A 22,556-nucleotide genomic window follows, 5' to 3' on the forward strand; every position below is an offset into this window, starting at 1 on the left:
GGCTTAAGGTGAACCATACAAGAAAAAAGGCTATTTTAACACCGAACACGTTGCCCACCAAAGAATTTGAAACAGTTTATTCGGAGCGGTAGTTCCCTCCGCCCGAGTTTGTTGTGTCCGGGCATAGTGTCCCCACGCTTACTGCTTGCTGCTCGCTGCCTCCAGCCTGCCGCGGGCCAGCCGCTCTCCTCCTGCGCTGCCCACAGCTCCCGGGACACCGCCCGCACCCGCGGGGCCGCCGGGCGGGGCCGAGCCCGCCTGGCCGAGGGGGCGCGGGGGCCGCTCCCGGGCAGCTCCGCCGCCACGCCGGGTTCCCTCGGCTTTCCGCAGCACCTCCCTCGCCTGCCTCCGCCCCCTGTCCAGCGGCTGCCACAGCTGCCGGGGCCACCGCCGCCTCCGCTGTGCCCAGTGCTGAGCGAGCGGGGCGGGACGGGACGGGACACAGGGACAGCACACAGGGACAGCACAGACGGGACGGGTCAGGACGGGCGGCACGGACGGGACAGGACGGGCGGCACGGACGGGACGGGCGGTCGCCCGGCGCCAGGTGAGCGGCTGCTCGGCTCGCGGGGCTCCCGAGGGCGAGGAGGGACCGGCAACCCGGCGGGCTGCGGGAATGGGAGTCGCCCCGAGCCGGGCGGAGGTGAGGGGCTCTCCGGAGCCGGGCGCCAGAGGTTCCCTGGGGCTGGGCTTTCCCGCCGACTGTGCCCGGAGGGATGAGCGGGGTGATAGCGGAGGGGTCCCGCGGGGGCGGCGGTGGCGGGCGGAGGGAGAGAGAGGGAGACCGAGCAGGTCGGGGAGCTCCGACCTCCGCAGCGCAGTCCCGCGGCTACCGCTTAGTCACGGATCCGTCTCCCGGAGTGGCACTTGCGGGTGTCGCCGGGCCGAGGGAAGCGCGGCCCGGGGGGGTCAGTGGAGGGAGGGCGGGCGGGAGCCGAGCGCTGCGGGGCCGTTGTGACTCGCGCGGGGCCGGTGCGGGGCCGAGGCCGCGCTGAGGGGCTGCGAGAGCCCGTCCGGAGTCCGTGCTGAGGGCACCGCGCTGGTTACCAGGTACATTTCTCCGTGCTGCCGGTGGGGAGGTTTCCATCATCTTTCCAGTCGTCTTTTAAGCGCTTAATCAGCGGCGAGAAATTTTCAGTAGCGTGTTTAAATTGGCCTAGAAAGTAAATGATTTTGGCAGACGCATCAGTAGAGTTTGAATGTGGTTTACGAAAAAGCCGGGGCAGCGTCCGGTTGGGGACTGTTTTGCTCGGCTGGGTCGGGGTTTGCTCTCACACGCGTTGTCTGTGGGAACCAGTGCAGAGAATATACTCAGCTTAAAAGTTTTTTCTGCTTCTTTCTCATGCTTTCTGCAAGGAAACCTACATCATTGAAAGTGAGATGTCTTCAGAGTCACCTTTTGTGCACAATAATTATCCCGAGGAGTTTATTTGTCTGGGTTTTTGTCACTTCCACTGGCTAAGTGTATCAGAAGCATCCTTTCTCGACTGAGTTTATTTTTGCTTTGCAAGTGTATACATTTTGTCATTCGTGGGTAGTACTTATAACAGCACTGAACTCTTGCTTTTCTGTGTTATTGTCTTGCATTGATTTATGTGGAAATGTGGAAGAAATGTTTGTAAATTAGTTCAAGGTATGCTTATCCAGCAAATTAAACGTGTGATTGTACAAGCCCCGGCTGGGCTTGTATGAAATCACAGAATCAGTAAGGTTGGAAGGAACCATTGTGGGTCATCTGGTCCAACCTCCCTGCTTAAGTCAGTTATAGTAATGCTGAAAGTGTGATAGAATGAACTTCAACATGAGCCAAAATAGAGTTTATAACCTCTAACATGCAGATCTAAGTGTTATTCAATCCCAAAGCAAATTAGTTGGGTCTTCAGCTCTGTCACATGCGCTGAAAAAGTAAAGCTGGTATTATGTGTCTCTACTCAGGACACATTTCTCCTTTTGGCTTGCATAGGCTAACAGTGAACACCATCACTAGATGAGAGTTGCGCAAGTTGATATTCCTGCTCTTAAGCTTTAAAATTTAAGGTTATGCCTGAGCTGGAAAGCATACTCCTGTAACTGTTTCCATGGGGGAAACAAGTGGGATTTGTTCCTCTGCTGGGTGACCAGTGATGTGTTTGTGGGATTAAACTAAAGAACAGAAAACATGTCTTTGCTTCAGAGGATCTGCAAGTATTTGTCTTCACCGTGGAAGCACACTTACAACTTAAAGATGAAAGCAACCTCCAAAGCTAAATACTTTGAAAGAGAGTGCAGGAAAGTCCATGTAAATAAACTTGCTTAGATACAAATTGGAGCCACAAAATTTTCTACTTTACTCTGTAAGAAAGTATTATGTTATGTCTGCTGTGGCAGTCAGACACCAAGTGAACTAATGTTATTGGTATCTTTATTAATATTACTTTAGCAGCTTAAGGTAATTCTGTAGATCAAGTGGAGGTTGTGAGCATGTTTTTTTTTTCTTCAGTGCCTTCCAAATTTAATGTTAAACTCTCTTTCTAATACATCAACAGAAATTGGCTCAAATTATGGCCATCTGGAGAGAGAAAGAACTAAATTCCCATTCTCAAGTTAATTACTCAATTTATACTCAATTACTCAATTTGTGCTGTGAATGCTTTTAGTCAGGTGTTCCACTGATAACTGCAGAGAGTTGGCAGATTGTGAAAGTTTTGGACTTCATGAGAGAATAACTCTTCTTACATTTGGACAATTTTTAGTTCTTATTACATAACATGATCAGTGGCCTTGGCAAACAGAATATAGGTTTAAAACTGATCACTACACTTGAGTGTGGAATTTTATGTTTTCAGTGGAACACTAGATTAGATTATTTGAAGGCCAAAATAAGGGTAGCTCATACAATTAATCTTGTAGACTTCAGCATGAATAAGGTGTTTGGCCTGAACTGTTAACTTTCTGATAAATGGCAAGTTTAGTAGTGCTTTTGTATCTAGGTTCAGTTAAAAGCTTTACTCTTTTCCAGATGCATGGATTTAGAGAATATTCATTTGTTGGTGGGTGCTACTTATCTTATGAACATGAAAAGAGTGAACCATTTCATTAGATAGGTTCTCAGAATTATGAGGATCTTATTCTTTCCAGTCATGAATTGCTGGAGTTACAATTTGGAAAGGATCTATAAATGTTCTATGAAAAAAGTAGGCTTGTGTCATCATGATGGCTGGGCTTCGCAAATGAAGATTTGGGAAAGGGCTCTACCCACATTTGTTACGAGCACGTTAGTGGCTAAAAAGGCCAATACGAGACAGGCATGTCCAATTGTTCTTTCTGCAAGGCACGATTCTTTCTGCATTGCCTTTTCTCCTCGAGAGTGATCCTGCGTGTGTTCTCAAAGGAAACAGCTGTGTTATAGATGGTGTGTCTCCAGACTTCCCGATTGGAGGCCAGAGTAGACCAGTGATGATGATCACTATGGCCAAGGCTGAGATGTTGTTTCAGGGAGTCCTTGTATCTCCTCTTCGGGGCTCCTCTCATGCGGCAACCGGTGGCAAGTTCACCATAAAGCAGGATCTTAGGGAGGCGGTGGTCCTTCATCCTGGAGACGTGCCCTGCCCATCGCAGCTGTGTAACCATATGTTAATTAATAGGACTCAATTATTTGGGAGTCTTGCATTCCTTTTGTGTTCAAATTTCAAATACCTTTGAAATTTATTGTTGTTCAGGATGGAAAAACGATCCTTTGTAGCTGACATTATATCAAAGACAAAAAAATGGATCTCAAGCTCCTCCCTGTGTGATTTATCTTCAGCTATGAGCTGAACATTTTGTATACCACAGGTAAGTTTTACTTACATCAGCTTCAGTACCAGTTTTATTGCAGGTATTATGTAGTGGAACTGATACAAGATTTTAGAAGTGTATCTGGCAGTTCAAGTCCCAAACTCAGCATTTTCTGGTTTTATCTATTTTTATTCTCTGCACTTTTGTCAATGAGCATTGTAGCCCAGAAATATAATTATTGTTTGACACAACAGCTGCTTTTCAGCTAGTGCCTTGTAAAAACAGTGACTTTTTTCTTCCCTTCAAGGTCTTCTTCTGCTGGCTTATCGTCTCATAAGTGTTCTTATCATCTCCTAGAAAAAACACAGTTTGTAACATGATTAACTTATTTTTGTTTAAAAGAAAACCATACAATGTCAGTTATACTAGGTGGAACAGTATACAGAAAATAAATAGTTTATAAAGTTCCCCAGTCTACTTAAAATACTTTTTCACTCCTTAGAATTCAGAGAAAATTACTAGAATTTATCACATTTTTGTTTTCTGAAATTTGCACGAGTGCCTCAAGTGATGCCTTAGTTACCAAAAAAGAACAACCACTCACAAATAAAGCACTGAGTATGTTCTCATTTATAATGTTCCTCAAAGGAATCTTTGAGGAGTTAAGATCTCAGAGATCCATCAGTAGGTTTGCCAGAAATTGTCATGTTTGACAAGACGTGACACATTTAGAAATGGTAGAAATAGTAAGACAAGGAGTAATGTGAGTATGCTCATTATGGAGATGTTACTGTGCACACACAGCAAAACTCAACATCTTTTTACTGATGCTTTTAGTGTTTCAAATCTTCTCATAGTAAGTCCCTTTCTTTAGAGAAAAAATTACTGTGTCCCTCTGCCTGGATTTATTAGATATCTCGGCATGCTTGACTGTGAATGTTGCCAAATTCCACGTTTAATTTCCAAGTTCTCAACCAGACTTTGAGTATCTTTCTTTCTTTTGCACCAAATTAATTATGGACATAAACTGATTGAATGGTTTTCTGATGGGCTTCATGTTTTGAAGTGACTTTTTTCCATCATTACTTATTCATAGCATAGGCCAAGTATTCATGTAACTTGAATTAAAAATACTTTCCTTTTTTCATCCTTATCTGTGTTTCAGTAATTCAGCATGTGGTTTATTTCTAAGAAGGCTAATCACTTTTTTTGTAGAGTTGTAGAGCTGGTGACGATGAAAAAAGCCGTGTGGAGTGTAATTGCACAAAGTAAATTTTTTGAGCTGATGTGACTGTGGGGGCTACACACAGAAATGGTTCTAGTTTAAATAAATTTTTCTGAAGCTGGTTTGAAGTCATCTACTCACCTGTGTGATTACTTTCAAGTGTTTGAGAATGTTTATTACTAAGTTGTTTCATTTGTAGTAGTCTAATGTGGGTTCCAGTCAGAAATCTGACCTCCTTTCTTTCCCTAACAATTGATTATGGGGTTTGTCCTGGCAATGGTACCATCTGTTCCCTTACGTAGACTTATATTGACCCTAAGAAGGAGGAGTGCTAAAAGAAGATCAGAATGTTGTTCTGGCACAACCTTGTTTACTAGAATGTCTTAATAGAGGTCCCCTAGATATTTACTCCACGTGAAGACTGAAGTGCCAAAGTGACTATATTTCCTTAGGCCATGTAGGGTAGCAATGCCATATCCCAAACCAGAGTTGTAGCAGGGCTTTGGAAGGTGCTTGCTTCAGTGCATCCATCTTTCCAAACTGATGAGTTTTATTTCTTCGGTACAATTAGTTTTGGTCAGTGGGCTGTTGACTGAAAGAGTCTGAGAGGTTGTTTAATAGAAAAAAAAAAACTAACCAGAAACCTCCACTAAACATTGTGCTTCTCAGCTTCAAGAGAAATTTTAACAGTTCCAAGTACAAGATCCAAGAGATCTGTTAAGTTCATAAAGTGAGGCCTAGGATGAAATCACAATATAATTTCTTTTCTAGGGTGTTGCTGTTCAAGCCAAGGGAGCGTGGAAAGGAGAGTGGGGATGACTGAGCAGAAACCACTATTTACTTTTTCTTTTCCCCCACTTACAGTAAGATGAAACTTTCAGAATTCATTTTTGAAAAGTAGGAAAATTGAAAGCATGAGCTGGACAGTCTTCTTTCTGGCATGCCTGGCCCTCGCTTGGCTGCTCACAGCCTGCTTACATTATTCACTGATTTGAATATTTGAGCTTTAGGAAAGTCTTTGTCCTTCCCTGTTTATCTCTGCAGCAAATTCAAGTCCTGTAACTGAATATAAAGGCTTTCCAAAACTTTTTGTTTGCTTTTTTTTTATGCTTATACCTTTATACACCCTTTCTCATGGCTTTACATGGCTCAAGGTGCATGTCTAGTGTTCCTTTAATCTTATTTGATGCACCTGTAATGTGGTCTTTGTTGTACTTGCAGTCTTCTACACTGCAGAATACGTTTTGTGGTTTCCTCCTCCATTAAACCAATATACCTTTAAACCCTAAGTATTATTAATGAAAATGTAAACAACCTGAAGTTGAAATAACCAGACTTGTGACAAACATAATTACTTTTATTACATCTCTGCTTCTCACACATCACCTTGTAAACTCTTTGAAGTGGAAACTTGCTGAAGTGTTGTCACTGAAGGGCTTTTTAGTTTGCTCTGGAAGATTTAATGGAGTGTGGGCTCTCGAGGGAATATACAACGCAGACAAGGATTTCCTGGATAGTGTAAAACTTTTATAAGAGCTAGAGAGAGGCCTCTTGTTCATCTCCCAGGTGGCAATTGCATATGAAGAGGTGAAACGTTTCCAATGTGGATGAGAGGGAACAAAAACTTGCTTGTTATTGTCCCCTGTTCCATTTTTGCACTACATATGACACAAGTTGCTGTGCAACAGAATTAAGTACCAAAAGTGCTTTTTTTTGGCACTGATGTCCATGATGGAGAGCCATTCAATAGCATACCACACTCCTGAATTCACTTACGCAGACCTTAGTGATTAAATTTGTACTTTTACATGAATCTAAGGGGAGATCTATGAGTTGGACTGAAGGCAGACCTTGGCTTGCACAGCTTGATAGTTGCAAAATAAAATATATTAAAAGGTCTTTCTGATGCTACTATCCTGCAGCATTGAAAGACTAAACAAAAGAATGGATTTCTCAGAGAGTTTTTTCTCCTGTTTAGTTCTATTAAGAAATGGACCAGCGAGCCATGAGTTTTGCAGGTGATGATGTCTGTAACTAAGTGGCTTGTTGCTCTCTGTAAGCCAACTTACTAAAAAGTAAAATATTTAATACCTTTGAAAACAGTAAAGATTTATGTCAGGAGGACATCTTTGGAAGGTCCTTGAGCACATTACCATTACAGTCTTAGAAAAAACTGATGTTCCACGTAAAGTGACTATATGTAGAACACATAAGTATGCCTGTTTTTACAGTCATGATTAACACTGGAGAAAATTAATGAAAATCAAGCTATTATCAGCCAGTAATAATCCTATTACTGTCTTCTGGAAAAACACATAATCCCCCCCACGGAACAACATTTTAAAATCAATGGTGCTCCTTCTGCTGTTAAGTCAGTGAATACTGTGTGTGCCAAGATTCACAGTGACATAAGACTTTCCAACATAAGCGTCCTCCCTATTACATCTCAGTTGCTTCAGCCAAAATTTAAAAATAACATAAGAACTTTACTGCATTTTGGTTCCAGTCTGGAAAATATAAAGGGTTGATGGAAGAAGTCTACAGTCTTACATTTTTGAAAGAAATTAAAGACATCAAAAAGTTCTCATACGTGGGCAGTATGATTTGTTTCTCTTACTCTTTTTAGCCTTCTGTCACCCTGGTATGGGTTTGAATAAGGCAGACTGTTACAGAACAGTGGTCAGAAGCTTACCATTCATTATTACCCTCCTCCTCAGCAGTAGCTTCTGTACATTTGGGAAATATTTTTATTAAAATCCAAAATTTTTATAGAGGATAACTACAGAAGACAGAATGAAGCCCAGACACTATGGTTGAAATAAGTGTGACCTGAACGAAAGAGTTTGAAGTGCAGCAGCAGACAGCACGATTAGAAGGAAATGAATGATTGCTTTGGGTCATAAGTTTCTGTAACCAACAGTTTACACACTGGCAATGAGAACCCGCTCTGGCTAAAACTTGGCATAACAGCTTATTAAATGTTAAAGACTGCCAGTAATTAGATATTTTCAACAGGAATTGTGAAATTTAGATGTGTTTTTCAAAAAGTAGTTTAACAAAATACACTACGGAACACAACAGCTGTATTTGTGTTTTGTACTTTCTTTGGCTTCAATCATGTAGAAGATATATCTGATGTAATACAAGGCAAGCAGTTGCTGAAGGTAAGTCCTATATGTCTTTATACGTCGCCTATAGGTACACACTTGGAAAGCAGTAAAGTCAAATAGCATGGCATAAGCTAATTAATATTAATGATAAGAATACAGACTCCTTTTTATACCATCTTCCCGTCTTTGCTTCCACTAAATTCTTTAATTTCTAGAGAATGTGATATTAATGCAGAACTGCATCATGTGTAACACAACATACAAAATAACCATTTAATTTTTAAAACTATGTGTGTTCATTTGTTTTAAGAAAAGTTCTGTCAATTCTAGTTTGACTTTCAACTTAATAAGATAGTATGAAACGTTGTGAAACCCGGGTGCTAATGCTATAAGATTGTGATTGGTCAAAATAGAGCACTCTTCATGGAGAACAAACAAGAGAGAGCAGATTTATGCCTGAGCCTTTATTTTCTGAATTTCCATCTTTTCTGCTGCCCATAAAGAAATGTTTTATATTCTTGTCTACTTTGGACACTTAGCTCTTTGTAAATAAAAGTGACTTATTGTAAGCGAGAAAGTAAAGACAGCCTGTTACATCTTTACCTGTAGTCTGTACATAGAATTCTTTCCCACTCTTGGGTGGCTCAGTAACTGTTGTACTTGATTAGATTTGCTTGATTTACAAGTGAAAATTTTTCATCCAACTGCAAAAACTATGCATATCCACGCTGGGCTCTCTGAGTCATCTGTTATAAAGAACAATAAAAATGTTCATTTGAACAAATGAGCAAAATGAATAACAAATGAAAAGAATCACTTATCCCCAATTCTCAACTATATATTTGCAGTCACATTACTGCTCAGGATCATCAAGAGTAAAGCTTTAGGATTCTAATACAGAGAAAGACTTAAGTTTAAGAGGAACATAATGGCTATGGTGAAGTCGTATTTTATATCTTGGTGTATTTTTCCTTTAAAAAAATCTATCAAAGCATCTTTTTCTTTAGTAATGTCTAAACAGCATTGTTGCAAAAAGAAAGGAATACTAATGTTTTTTTCCCAACTCTTTTAATTGTATATTTTATCCAGACTTGGAACAATCTTGAGCTAGTGTAAATGTACAAAGTCTTGCAAAAAGTCAATTGAGCTGTGACCATGTCAGTATTTCACTTTATACATTTACTCAGTTTCCTGCTATCTGGATTTTATTGCTTTCCCTGTGATATTAATCTTCATTCATAGCTTTGAATAGTTTCAAAGTTCTTGATGTGACTGTGTTCAGTCAACAAGAAGCTCGCATCTGTCCCCACTTGTCTTTGCTTGGGCCCATCTCAGGAAGTGAGAACAAAAAAAGTGGTCAAAAAACCCAGATGAGATAAAACCCTAAATGTACAGAAAGTATTTATTACAGCCTTTCATTTAAACACTGGACAAATATTAGCAAAGCTCACTCCGGAAGAGTTAGAGTAAGGTCCATTCAAACTCCTAAGGGCTACATAGTGCTCAGGCAGAGCTGGAGTCAGAACAAGGAATTGCTTGGCTCCTGTCCTCAAGTTTAGACTGCTGTAATGCAGTTATTTCTGGTGGATGGGACACTAACATTTTTGCCCAATGAGATCTACCAGACCAAATAGAAGGGATTCTTGATGGTTCAGGAATAAACCTTTGTCTTGTCAGCTCATTTCATGTGTATCTGTTTGCAGAACTGAGGCTTAAGGAGAAAACTAAATGCAGGGAATATAGGAGCATTCCAAATCAGTATGTGACACAAAGCAAGCAGTTTGCCTCAGTACTTGCTGGCATCAGTGGCTAAACTTGTGGAACTCCATCCCATTCACATTTCAATTCTTGATGTCAACACAGTAGATACAAGGTATGCTGGAATTTTTGTTTGTTTTCATGTCTAAATACATTACTGTGGATAGATGGTTTAGTGTGCAAAGGAAGAAATTTCCCCATAAAATGGAAGAATAGATGTGCAGCCTGGTTTTGCTTGGAAGTGACCTAATTTGAGACTAGAATGGGAAGCGTGAGTAAGCAGAGAAAAGAAACATGGCTTTTGGATGGGTATCTCTTTTAACCCTAGAAAATTATATTGTAGATGCACAATTCGTGAAGTTGACAGATGTATTTAAGCATGACAGTCTTCATTATCAGGCTCTTAGAATAATTAATGTAATTGTGCTACTTCGTTTGCTGAACGAACAACTTTATTAATATATGATTTTTAGGCATTCAGAGAAACAAGTTGAAGACAGATTTGAACATGTTTCCTGTGGGTCTTTAGAAAGCTAGCCTGCCTTTGACATTTCATGGGTTTTTTACTTGTTTTTGTTTCATTTTGATCTGTTCCTGCATGGGATTGTGTGTATTAGCTATGACCACTGTTTTAGCATACGACTTATTTTCTGTCAGTTTTAGTATGTTTGATTTTTGTGGAAGCAGTATTGTAATCATCCAGATCGGTGTTTTTTAATGCAATATGTATTACCTTTTTTTTGGCTATGTAATACAATGTAATTATTTAAAACACTGGCAACAATGTTGCAGTGCTCCTAATTTTTGAGAAGCCTTTGCTTTATGCATCCTATCCTACGTTGTTACATGTGTATAATTTATTGCATGTACATTTAATCAGTTTCCAAAATATCAATCACCTAGCAACTTCACTGTTTCTCAGTTTATTCCTCTAGCACTTCTCTTGCAGACTTCACCCCATAATAACCATTTTATATCAACAAATATTTAAATTTGTGTGAATACTTGCAAAAAAAAACCCCAAAACATTTTAGCCTAACCTTAACACAAATTTACAGCTCCTGAAAGAGTTCACCATTTACAGTGCCTGAACCTACTGCAGCCTGATACAGCATGTACAGAAGCACAGTGCAGTTTGGGAGCAGGAGGATTGCTAACCAGTACACTCATACATGCACCAGACTTGTGATTGCAAAATTAAACTTCTGGTGTCGTGCAGAATGCTCTGTTCTGCCATAAAGCTGATATATTAAAGACAGTCAATATGTAAAGGTTACTGCTGTGGCTTTGTTTCAAGAATCAATTACAGAGGCACTTGCAACTACGTATCTCTAAACCTTTCTATGTAAAAATTAATGCATGCAGAGAGCACCAGAATGTTTACTTAATGTTTCTTTCAGTGTACCAAATATTCAGATATACCTTTTTTTGAAAAGTTCTTTTAAAAATTGTGTCATTTCGTAGAGCATTATCTCTCATAATAGGAGGCACATTCTTTTTCCAACACCATGTCCTGTTGCTCATATTAGACAACCACCACCAGGAAGAAATGTGGGCAAACCAGGTGTTCATGGTACTCTCCATGCTGCCCACAGTGACTTTTGGCATTTCTTTTTTTTTTTTTTCAGTAGCTTCTTGTCAAGACAAGAAAGAGATTGGGAATCAAAGTCTTGCTTCTTCCTTAGGAGTTCACAGTGCTTCTGTTAAAATGTCACATGAGAGTCCCCTACATGTGGGTAGGGGACTGAAGAGGTGCTTTCTTACATTCTTGATGAGATTAACAAAGCTTTTGGATAAGCTCTCCATGCTTGCTCTGCCAGGTTTTGGTTGGGTTTGTTTGTTTTGGGGTGTGTGTGTTTGTTTTGTTTGTGTGTATATCTTCCTTCTGCTGTGCCTTTTGCAACCAGACGTGTCTATCTTATATTGGCCTTTTTAGCCACCAGCGTGCTTGTAACAAATGTGGTGCTTCCCAAATCTTCATTTCCGAAGCCCAGCCATGATATCTTTTGGAGGTTTTGTTTGTTTGTTTTTCAAATGTCGAAAGTCTTATTTGTGCAAGGAATCATGCTCTGATGTATTTGTAAGTCTTTGGAGAATTAGAGCTCAAATGAGGGTTTTTGGGTTTATTTTTGTTTTTCCTTTCAGCAAACAGCTCTTTCTTTCTTAGTGTCTTGGCAATATACAGAGTATTTGTGCATCTCTGTACAATATATGCCCAATAGTATAACGGGGTTGAAGGGATTTATACTCTTATGTTGGAAACATAATTTTTCATAATGTCCACAAAACTACACTTTTTCTAGTAATTTTTGTTTATTTATTTTCTTCTAGAATGGTTGCCTGGGGAAAACAGCACTGCTGTGTTGGCAGAATACAGGACATTTTCTTGAGATTCAGGATTTTTCAAGCAGTCCTTTTACTTCAGTTGTTCCTGGCTACAGCAGGCAAAGGTAAGAGAATTTTTTCCTGATTTGTCTAGTGTTGGTATTCCAAATAAATCACATTCATCTTGATGAATAGGACTTTTTAATGTATTTAGAACAGGAAAGTTTTTGCCCTCTTGAAATTATGAGGAAAAACCGTCACTAACAAGAAATGAACCAAGTGATGCTTAGCATTTTGGTTGCTTTTTATGTTTTCATAAAAACTCATTGGTAGTAACTTCTTTTAGGTTATGGATGAGGACATAACTAAAACACAATATGTCATAACAAGATAAATTATTTTCTTGCCATTTTTTTAAACTGCAAGTGTTCCTATTTTCAGAACATATTGTTAAATCTTTTACACTGTTCTTACAAAAACACCACAAAATTCTTTGAGATTCACTCTATTTAGGGTGTGTATGAGCATAGAACATCTGCATTCTCTTGATCTGAATATGGCTAAGGAGAAGGTAGTAAGGTCCAAAACATGTAACAGAAATGACACATTTGAACTTGGCAATTTATGCTCTTTCTATAACAGTAAATGAAAAATAACTTTATAAGGTTCTTGTACAAATTGCGTAACTTTTGTAATGCTTTTGTGTGAGGTAAAGTAGAATAAAGTGAGGTAAAGTAATTTGTAAAGAGGTAAGGTGAGGTAAAGTAATTTGTGTTTTCTCATGGCTATTCTGTAAACCGATGGTTAGTCTGTCACTACTCTGGACCTCAACTGATAAAGATAACAGTGCTTGTCACTCATAAAGTTTCTGTATATCAATAGTGTGTAATACATTTATCATGTTAGTAATGTGCTTGAGGTATTAAAAAATTGGAAGTGTTTTTTGCCATGTACTTAATGCTAGTTTCAGAAGCTGCTTCCTGTGTCATGGCATATTTTTACTTTAGAAGGTCAGAACTTCTTTCAGTTCAAATTTACTGCTTTTTTTTTTTTTTAATTTAGGTGTGCCTGCTTAACAACATTGTACAAGCAATGAGATTTCATAGGTTTAGTGACTAGACAAATTCTGATTTTAATTCTCCAAATATAGTAATTTTCATAAAATGATTTTATTGAGGGAGAATCTGACATTCAGGTGATAAAACTGCTACTAAGATGTAGAGGTTTTAACGTCTTGTGCTTCAAATAGTGAAAAGGACAGAGCTGCTCAGCAGGTGGACAGATGTCATAGAAGAGTTCTGAGGAAGCAAGCAAAGAGGGATTTGTTTTTCACGTCTATATCAGTTGCAAATGTCAGAAATCCTTCAAGAAAAGCTAGACAGATGCAAGAGCATATTTATGGTTTCATCCTATTTTATTGGGGTTTTTTTTGTTTTAGGCTGTTAGTACTGTCAGCAGCATCTCTATTCAGTTCTGTCATCTGAGGTGCCAAAGTATGTGTGTTCTCCAAAAAATAAGAAGAGAGAAGAACTGCTTGTGTTTTTTCTGATGCCTAGGACACTGGAAAACATGGCATAGTTTATCCTCAGATAAACAAATACAACTGTGAATAAAAAGAGGGGATGAAATTAATTTTGAGGAAACAGTTCTTAGCTTCAGATTTCCAAATGTTAAGCAGACTCAAGTGACCCCCATGTAGAAAGTTTAGAGTTTTAAACATTTTATAAAGAACATTTATGAGCTCTAGATGGAATATATTAGTATACAAGATTCTTTTGACGTCATTTTAATGGACTGTGGCAAGCCAAATGTGTTACAGGTGGCAAACACTTGCAAGGAAGTTAATGACTGTTGTTACTGGTTAAAAGCCAGATTGTGCAGACACATAAACTTGTCACTATACTTTTTCAATAAAATACTTGACTGTATTAATGCTCAACTATGCTGACACAGTGGTTATTAGTTCTGTGGTCAAGGGTGGGACACAGCCCACAAGTACCATTACTAGAGAAAATAAGTGATGATTAACAGAACTTCCAAAGGCTTTAAAGTGAAGTCATCTCCTACTTACATGGCATGCACCCACATATCAGAGACTTAGCCAAGCTAATACTGATAATAAATTTCTAGCATAATGCTGTACTGCATGTATTCCACTTGGAACAGCAAAGTGCATTTTCTGACTATGGTTATGATTTCCTTTGTGCTTTTTCAGCATTCTTTAGGTAGATAAAGCATATGAAATTTTCCAAGCCTTTCTTATAACATTTCAGATAGTATTGGTATCTATTCTCTTAACTTTGGCACCACTTTTTGGCACTTTTTTTTATAACTGTTTAGAGCAAAGTGGGCCAGCCTTTCCAGTTTCCAGAAGGTTAGACCTCTCTATGTAAATGCTTTTACTACTTTAAATTAATTCTTCAGTCCTTGCATATTGATCAACAGCAGTCTTTTTTAATTATATAAAGCAGACCAGAAGAATCATCATCAGATTGTTTTCATTTTGCATAATTTCTGTTGGCTACCTGCCTTAAGACTGTTTTCATCTACAAGTGTATGCCCACTCTGCCTCCCTTGACAACTTTGATGTGTCAGTTCCCCTAAATAATGTAATAGGATTTAACAGCCCTTTAATTCACTATTGGCACATCAACAATGATTTAATGTTTAACATGAAATCAAGCCTCTCTCACCAGTTCCAAAGTAAAGTCTGATGATGATACTTCAAGTTTTGGTTAATATTTTTGCTCAGAAATTGTTATCCAGTCTGTCAGTTTGGATAGTTAACAGTGACTTCAGGTTTTGAAGCTGTGTCAGGAAACCAGTCACTTCGGCCATGTCTGCATGCTCAAGATTGCTTACAGGAATTTTGGAAGCTATGTGAGTCATGCAAGTATATTTCTGACATATACTCTGAGGAACAGCAGCTGCATCAAATTTTTCAAAACATTCAGCAGAATTCCCACTTAATAATGAAAGACTTGAGCAATTATTTTTATTTGGAGAGACTGTGTCACAAGTGTTGGCATATAACTAGCTAGCTGTTTCCTTTATAAAATCAGTTTCCTCATGATCTGTCCACGCTGTAAGTTGGCAGATCTATTTTAATTGCAGTAATCCTCTTACTAAAAATAGAAGGTATATTTGAGCCTGTATCTAAAAATCTTATCTTCTGTGACAATTTCCTCTCCCATCCAGTCTTTGTCACCCCAGCTTTTAAGCTGTTTTAAAAATTAGTTTTCCATGCTGAACTTCTGCTTTTAGACTCTGACAAGAGGCTGAACTGAATGAGTGAATTCATGCTGTAGGTTTGGGTAGAGGGGAAATAATTCTGCTGCTTGCTCTTGGGTCAAGTGTGTTTTTCTTTTCCATTGCTGCTTAGAACGAATCTAAGAATTATCTCACCATTCAAAATCCACTGTCTGGTGGTTAGGATTTTCACCTAATTCAGTCTGTACTCAGAGAGTTTTTTGTTTGGTCTATAGCCTTGCATGGCACCTACATGATGTATGTTGACCTTCAGGAATGATTCGGGGTTGTGAAAGGTTTTTGCTAATTAGTGTCACAGAGGAAGTCTTGAAGCTACAGTATGCAATGAGAATAGATATGGATGTAACTGGATTGATGTATTTTGTGTTTAGAATGTTTTCTGGTAGCTTGTACCTATAAAGCTGCACTTCGAAGTTAGGAACTTTCTTCATGTTTTCATTTGTTGCTATTGAAAAAGAAATTTGAGAGCTCTGAGCTCAAGAGACAGAAAAGTTGTCAGAATTGGCCTGATGAAAGATGGTGCTCTGGTTGCTTGAAATTACAGAAGACTTGGCTGTGATTTTGACAGCTAACTAGGACTATGAATGTAACTTGCCCTGGAAAAAAACTCCTGATCCAAATTGCCTGGAAGTTGGTCTTTTTGCAGCAGAGCTAATGGAAAAGCTTTTTTTTCCTATGTTGACCAATCTTTTTTTGCTTTCCAACCCTGACCAATCATGATTAATCCCAAACCTCTTCTGGAGCATTCATAAAAAGTCTGCTTATATTGATAAATAATGGACTCCTTAAAGGTGTCAGTAACATATTCCTTGCACTGGCTAAACATCTACCAGACTGTTTTATTTTCACCTTCCAAAGGACCTTTTTCTTATTTTGTTGCTGATGTGTGCACCCTAAAAGCAAGCAATCATGATAATGATTATGTGATTGGAATGTGTATATTCCCACAAAATGAGAGTCAGCTCCAAAGAGCTTACATCTACAGCTACAAAAGTCTGTCCTTTCCTGTGTTGGGACAGTGGAGGAAATGAGGCACCTATAAGCACTGAACAGTTATGATCAAGTTTCAGTGTTTGGGGCATTATCTGGAACTACTTGTTTTACCAGCATTGACAGAGCCTGGCACATTGTTTTTTACCAGTAAATTTACTGTCGACACCACAAATTCCATTTACTATCCAAGTTGAACTCCAGGTTACCACTGTCTTAGTGACACAGTATGTTTGAGATTCACAGACCAAATGTCTCTGCAACTAAGTTCTCTGATAGAGAACAGAGAATGAGGGCTGAATTTAAAGTAAACCAGTGGCTCCAAAACAAATTTTCTAAAAGTTACCTAAACTCATTCTCTACTAGAATATGGCTGTTTTCTACCTTTCTTGCTGTAACTACCAGTATTCAGCTGAGGATTTAAGAATCTCAGGGTTGGGGAAGAAATCATATAGTCGTAGAATAGGTTACATTAGAAGGGACCATAAAGATCATCTCATTCCAACCACCCTGGCATGGGCAGGGGCCCCTTCCAGTAGGTCAGACTGATTAGAGCCCCATCCAACCTGACCTTGAATACTTCCAGGGATGGGGCATCCACAGCTTCTCTTGTCCCCAGAGCTCGATGCAGCACTTCAGGTGGGGTCTCATAAGGGCAGAGTAGAGGGGCAGAATCCCTTCCCTTGACCTGCTGGCCAGGCTGCTTTTGGTGAAGCCCAGGATATGGGTGGCTTTCTGGGCTGCAAATGCATGTTGCTGGGTCATGTTGAGCTTCTCATCAACCAACACCCCGAAGTGCTTCTCGTCAGGGCTTATCTCAATCCATTCTCTGCCCAGTCTGTATTTGTGCTTGGGATTGCCCTGACCCAGGTACGGAACCTTGCATTTGGCTTTTTGAACTTCATGATGTTTGCACAGGCCCATCTTAAAGCCTCTTAAGGTCCTTCTGGATGGCATCCCTTCCCTGCAGTGTGTTGACCACACCACACAGCTGGGTGTTGTTGGTGAACTTGGTGAGGGTGCACTCAATCCCACTGTCCATGTCAGATGTTAAACAGTTCTGGTCCCAATACCAGCCCCTGAGGAACACCACTAGTCATTGGTCTCTCCATGGACATTGAGCTGTTGACCACAACGTTTTGAGTGCGACTATCCAGCCAATTCTTTATTCACTGAGTGGTCCATCCATCAAATTCCTGTTTTTCCAGTTTAGAGACTAGGATGTCATGTAGCACAGTGTCAAATGCTTTGTAAAAGTCCAGATAGATGACATCAGTTGCTCTTCCCTCATCCATTAATTCTTTAACCCTGTCCTAGAAGGTCACTAAATTTGTCAGGCATGATTTGCCGTTGGTGAAGCCGTGTTGGTCATCAATCACCTCCTTCTTTTCCATGTGCCTTAGCATAGTTTCCAGGAGGATCAGCTCCATGATCTTGCTGGCCACAGAGGTGAGACTTGCTGGCCACAGAGGTGAGACTTACTGGCCTGTAATTCCCTGAGTCTTTCTGTTTTACCTTTTTAAAATGGCTTGAAGAAATATGATCTTGTTCAGAGGAGGAGGATGCAAGACTGAGACGTAAGAATGCAGTAAGGGCTGTAGTGCTGCCTTCTATCTCTGTTTCTGTATTTTATCCAGTATCTATTGAATGCAAAATATCTGTGCAGTCCTGGATATAGGACACACAACCTGTGATTTTCTTTTTGCCTCCCATTTGTCATTTCACAGATTCCTTAGATTGCTACATTTTATTTGATCATGGGCCAGTTTACACGACAGAAGTCCTTCTGGCGACAGATGGGGTACACCTGTCTCAAAGTGGGAAAAGGATCTTTGCATGGGAATTAGCAGTGCTCATTAGAAGAGCTTTAAACTAGATTTGAAGGCAGAAGAGGATGAAACCAGGATCACTGGAGAAGTCTCAGGGCAACACATTGATATTTGAGGGATGGTGTGCTAGCAGCATCCTTTGGTCTGTCATCTCAGTGAAAGTAGGGGATGGAGATCCCCACAGCAGCAGAGATGCAAGAGTTATTGATGTGTTAGAAAGCGTGGAAGTACCTGGGAATGATTGTGTAGGAACTGGGGTTCCTCCCTCCAGAGAGGTGTCAGGATCAATAGCACAACTAAAGTTCATCCTCACCAACCTGTGCAGGTGGACAACAAAGAGGAGAAGCTGGAAGCCATGGGGCAGCAGGAAAACGATGCCTCAACTGCTATCACAGAAACATGGTGAGATGACTCACACCCAGAATGCTGCAATGGATGAGTATAAACCCTTCAGAAGGGATAGGCAAGGAGAGGCAGTGGGGTAGCTGTGTTGCACTAGGAGTGTTTTGGTTGTCTGGAGCTTAATGATGGTGACAATAGGGTTGAGTGTTTGTGGATAAGAGTCAAGGGGAAGGCCAACAAGGCACATGTCCTGGTGGGAATCTGTTATAGGCCACGCAACCAGGATGAAGAGGCAAATGAAATATTCCATCAGTACCTAGGAGAAGTCTCATGATCACTGGCCCTTGTTCTCATGGGGGACTTCAGCTTACCAGGACACCTGTTGGAAGTACAGCAGAGAGGAAAGAGTCGAGGAGGTTTCCAGAGTGTTTGGAAGGTGACCTGACACAGTTGGTGAGGGAGCCAACTAGGAAAGGTGCCCTACTGGACATGCTGGACCTCTGTTGTTTGTGAACAGAGAAGGACTAGTGCATGATGTGGTGATTGAAGGGTGTCTTGGGCAGAGTGATCTCAAAAAGGTAAGAGTTTTTGATTATTGGAGAAGTCGGCCCTGAAGGGCAAAGGAGCTCAGGAAGGCTGGACATTCTTCTTCAAGAAGGAAATCCTAATAGTGCAGGAGCAGGCTAAAAGATGAGCCAGAGGGGGAGGCAACCAGCCTGGCTGAACAGAGACCTTTGGCTGGAACTCAGGAAAAAAAGGAGAGTTGGAAAATGGGACAGGAAACTCAGGAGGACTACAAGGATGTCATGAGATTATACAGGGAGAAAATCAGAAGGGCCAAAACTCGGCTAGAATTTAATCTGACCACTGCTCTAAAAGACAATAAAAAATGTTTCTATAAATACATTAGCAACCAAAGGGCTAAGGAGAATCACCAGCCTTTATTGGATGAAGGGGGGAACATAATGACATAGTATGAGGAAAAGGCTGGTGCCTTCATGCCTTTTTTGCCTCAATCATTATTAGAAAGACCAGTTGCTCTCTGGATACCCAGCACCCTGAGCTGGAAGAGAGGAATGGGGAGCAGAATGAAGCCTCAGTTGTATGAGGTTCAGCAAAGCCAAGTGCCAGGCCCTGCACTTGGGTCAGAACAACCCCAGGCAGTGCTACTTACAGGCTTGGGGAAGAGTGTCTGGAAGACGCCTGAGAGAAAAGGACCTTGGGGGGTTGATCAACAGCTGGCTGGACATGAACCAGCAGTGTGCCCAGGTGGTCAAGAAGGCCAATGGCATCTTGGCCAGTATCAGCAAAAGTGTGACCAGGAGGACCAGGACAGTGATTGTTCCCTGGTACTCAGAGCTGGTGAGACCACACCTCAAATCTTGTGTTCAGTTTTGGGCCCCTCGTGATAAGAAAGACATTGAGTTGCTGGAGTGTGTGCAGAGAAGGGCAGTGGAGCTGGTGAAGGGTCTGGAGCACAAGTCTTATGAGGAGCATCTGAGGGAGCTGGGGTTGTTTCACGTGGAGAAAAGAAGGCTGAGGGGAGACCTAATTGCTCACAACCTGAAAGGAGGTTGTAGTGAGGTGGGAGTTATTTCTTCTCCCAGGTCACAAATGATAGGACAAGAGCAAACAGCCTCAAGTTGCACCAGGGGAGGTTTAGGTTGGATATTAGGAAAAATTTCTTCACGGAAAGGGTTGTCAAGCATTGTACCAGGCTGAGCAGGAAAGTTTTTGAGTTACCATCCCTGAAGGTGTTCAAAAGACATGTAGATGTGGCATTTAGGGACATGGTTTAGTGGTGGACTTGGCAGTGCTGGACTTGCAGTTGACTTGATAATCTTAGAGGTCTTCTCCAACCTAAACAATTTGGTGGTTCTACATGGTCATCCTTGGTCTCGTGCATGAGTTTTACTTCAAAGCTTTCATGAGCAGCTAGGATTTATTGACTGCCTCCAAAATTGTCTCTTCCCTACCACAAAAAAACCCCAAAAAACACCAAAAGAGTAGATTACAAGATTATTTCTTAATGTGTTGTTTTAAAAATTCCTACGTAAATGCCTAGGAATTGTACTATATGGAAGAATAACAGTGGTATAGAAGATACTTTTAAAAACTAAATAATTTTACAAATCACCTTTTCTTTATTTAGATCAGGAGGATTTCCTGGGGCGATACAAAGCTGTCTTTAAGACTGCATGTGAAGATCCTTGGATTATGTCATCAAGAATTTCTCTGCATCCCTTGAAAGAATTCCTTGTCTGTGTGGACCTCAAACTTTATTCATCACACAGTCCATGGATAGCATATGTATACACTCAAGAAACACCTCACATCAATGTCTCTGCAAATAAGTATGATCTTGGACTTATGGGAGATCATGGCAAATTGAGCATATGGTTGTTTGGAAATCAAATCAATAAAACAGCAAGACTTCATGAAAACACTTGGAACCAAATATGTATCCAGTGGAAAAGTGACAATGAGGAGATGAAGGTGTTCATAGATGGAAAAAAAAGATTAAACAAAAAACTAAGGGGGAAAGTTAATTTGCCTGGAAAAGGCCAGTTCTTACTTGGCTGTTCAAAGCCACGAGGTGCAGCTGCATCACCTAACCAGGGTATGACTGGGGAACTGTACATGTTCAGAATGTGGGACAAGGCAAATATAACACAGTCTGAGGACTGCCAGGATAGTGGTGTTATAGGCTGGAGAAAGGAGGATTGGACCTATACCACCACAGCAGAAGAGGATAACTCTTTGCCATGTGGTAAGTACCATTGCATTGTTTTTGAAATAATGATTTAGTCAAAAGTTTCTCTTCCAAATTTTACAAAGCCTCACTCTACTAATCATTCCTAGCTAAATTGTTAATGAGAACACGTGAGAACCTGCAGCTTTTGCTAGCTTTTATCCAAATGAAAAAACGTAGCAGCAGTTCTTTACAAACTTTCAACTTGCTTCAACTTTTGTGTCTATCTACTGTCGGTGTAATATGAGAGCAGGATGCAAGCAACCAAAACTCCTTGGAGTGTTTGGGCATGTATCAATGTCATCTTAATTAATTTACACACCTTCTGTACAGGGAATATACAGAGGAAAGCATTGGTGGTCCTCACTGTGCACATTTGCTGGTCCAGAATTTCTATCAGTGTAACTTTTTGCTGCTTCATTGGCACATTACACCATCTTCAGCTGGCATGGTCTACATCTGTAAAAATTACTGGAGGCTTCTTCTTTATCAGTAATGACTCCTTTATTAAAATGGCCAAATGCTTTCTCACACATTTCTCAAAATTCCCCTCTGCCCTGAAAAAGAACCATAAAAAATCTTTAAATCCAATCAAACCAAGATTTTTTTTTTTCAGAGAAATTGAGTTCAAGCAAGAGAATAATCCTCTTTTTAGCTCTTGCTAGCCTATCTGTTGGCAAGAAAGACAAACTTGAATCAAGTTTCAGTGGGATCCAATTTATCAATTGTAGTAAATGATGTTATCTCCTAAGAGATTTTAAGGTGACTGGCTCAATTATATAAAAATCCTAAGATTTTTTGCACTGATTTGTAAGGAATGAAGTTCCTCTGCTGACCCTGACGCTGTAGTTGGGAGCACATCTTTGTTGGGTTGTGTGATTTGAAAAAGGAGCTGAAGAAAGGATGTCTTTCTTTTATTCATGTGTGACCGTGTTTGAAGGAATACATTACTAAGTCTGAAAGGGGGAACGTTCTGGCTACCAGAAAAAAAGTTTTCTACAAAGAAAGTTCGAGAGAGGTATGTCTGGGTAGTGTGGAGTGAAGCAGAATGGAGTGGAGCACCTGATTCTCTTTCACTGGTACACAGAAAGGACAACCTCCTTGTTTTCAGTTCCAGCACCTTCTGCCCTGAATATAGAGCTCCCTTGAGCATCACAGGGCAGTTTGGTTAGCCAATGCCCAACTTCAGCCCCAACGGA

General features: G+C 40.4%; 1 protein-coding gene across 7 annotated transcripts in view; it reads left to right on the forward strand.

Annotated features, from left to right (window-relative positions):
• The first annotated feature begins 486 nt into the window (after positions 1–486).
• The window catches only part of ADGRG2 (adhesion G protein-coupled receptor G2), a 64,377-nt gene continuing 42,307 nt past the window's right edge, over positions 487–22,556 (forward strand). For 2 of the 7 annotated variants that reach the window (XM_027639953.1, XM_027640005.1), the window contains exons 1-5: positions 507–547; positions 1,357–1,375; positions 3,699–3,813; positions 12,181–12,299; positions 20,758–21,375. In XM_027639953.1, coding sequence (XP_027495754.1) covers positions 12,182–12,299; positions 20,758–21,375 — 736 coding nt within the window. In that variant the 5' untranslated portion in view covers positions 507–547; positions 1,357–1,375; positions 3,699–3,813; position 12,181. The other 5 variants (XM_027639972.1, XM_027639962.1, XM_027639990.1 and 2 more) reach the window with 5 other exon arrangements.

The sequence above is a fragment of the Corapipo altera genome, unplaced genomic scaffold, assembly GCF_003945725.1.
Source record: "Corapipo altera isolate COAL_440 unplaced genomic scaffold, ASM394572v1 0, whole genome shotgun sequence".
In the NCBI taxonomy this organism is placed as follows: Eukaryota; Metazoa; Chordata; class Aves; order Passeriformes; family Pipridae; genus Corapipo; species Corapipo altera.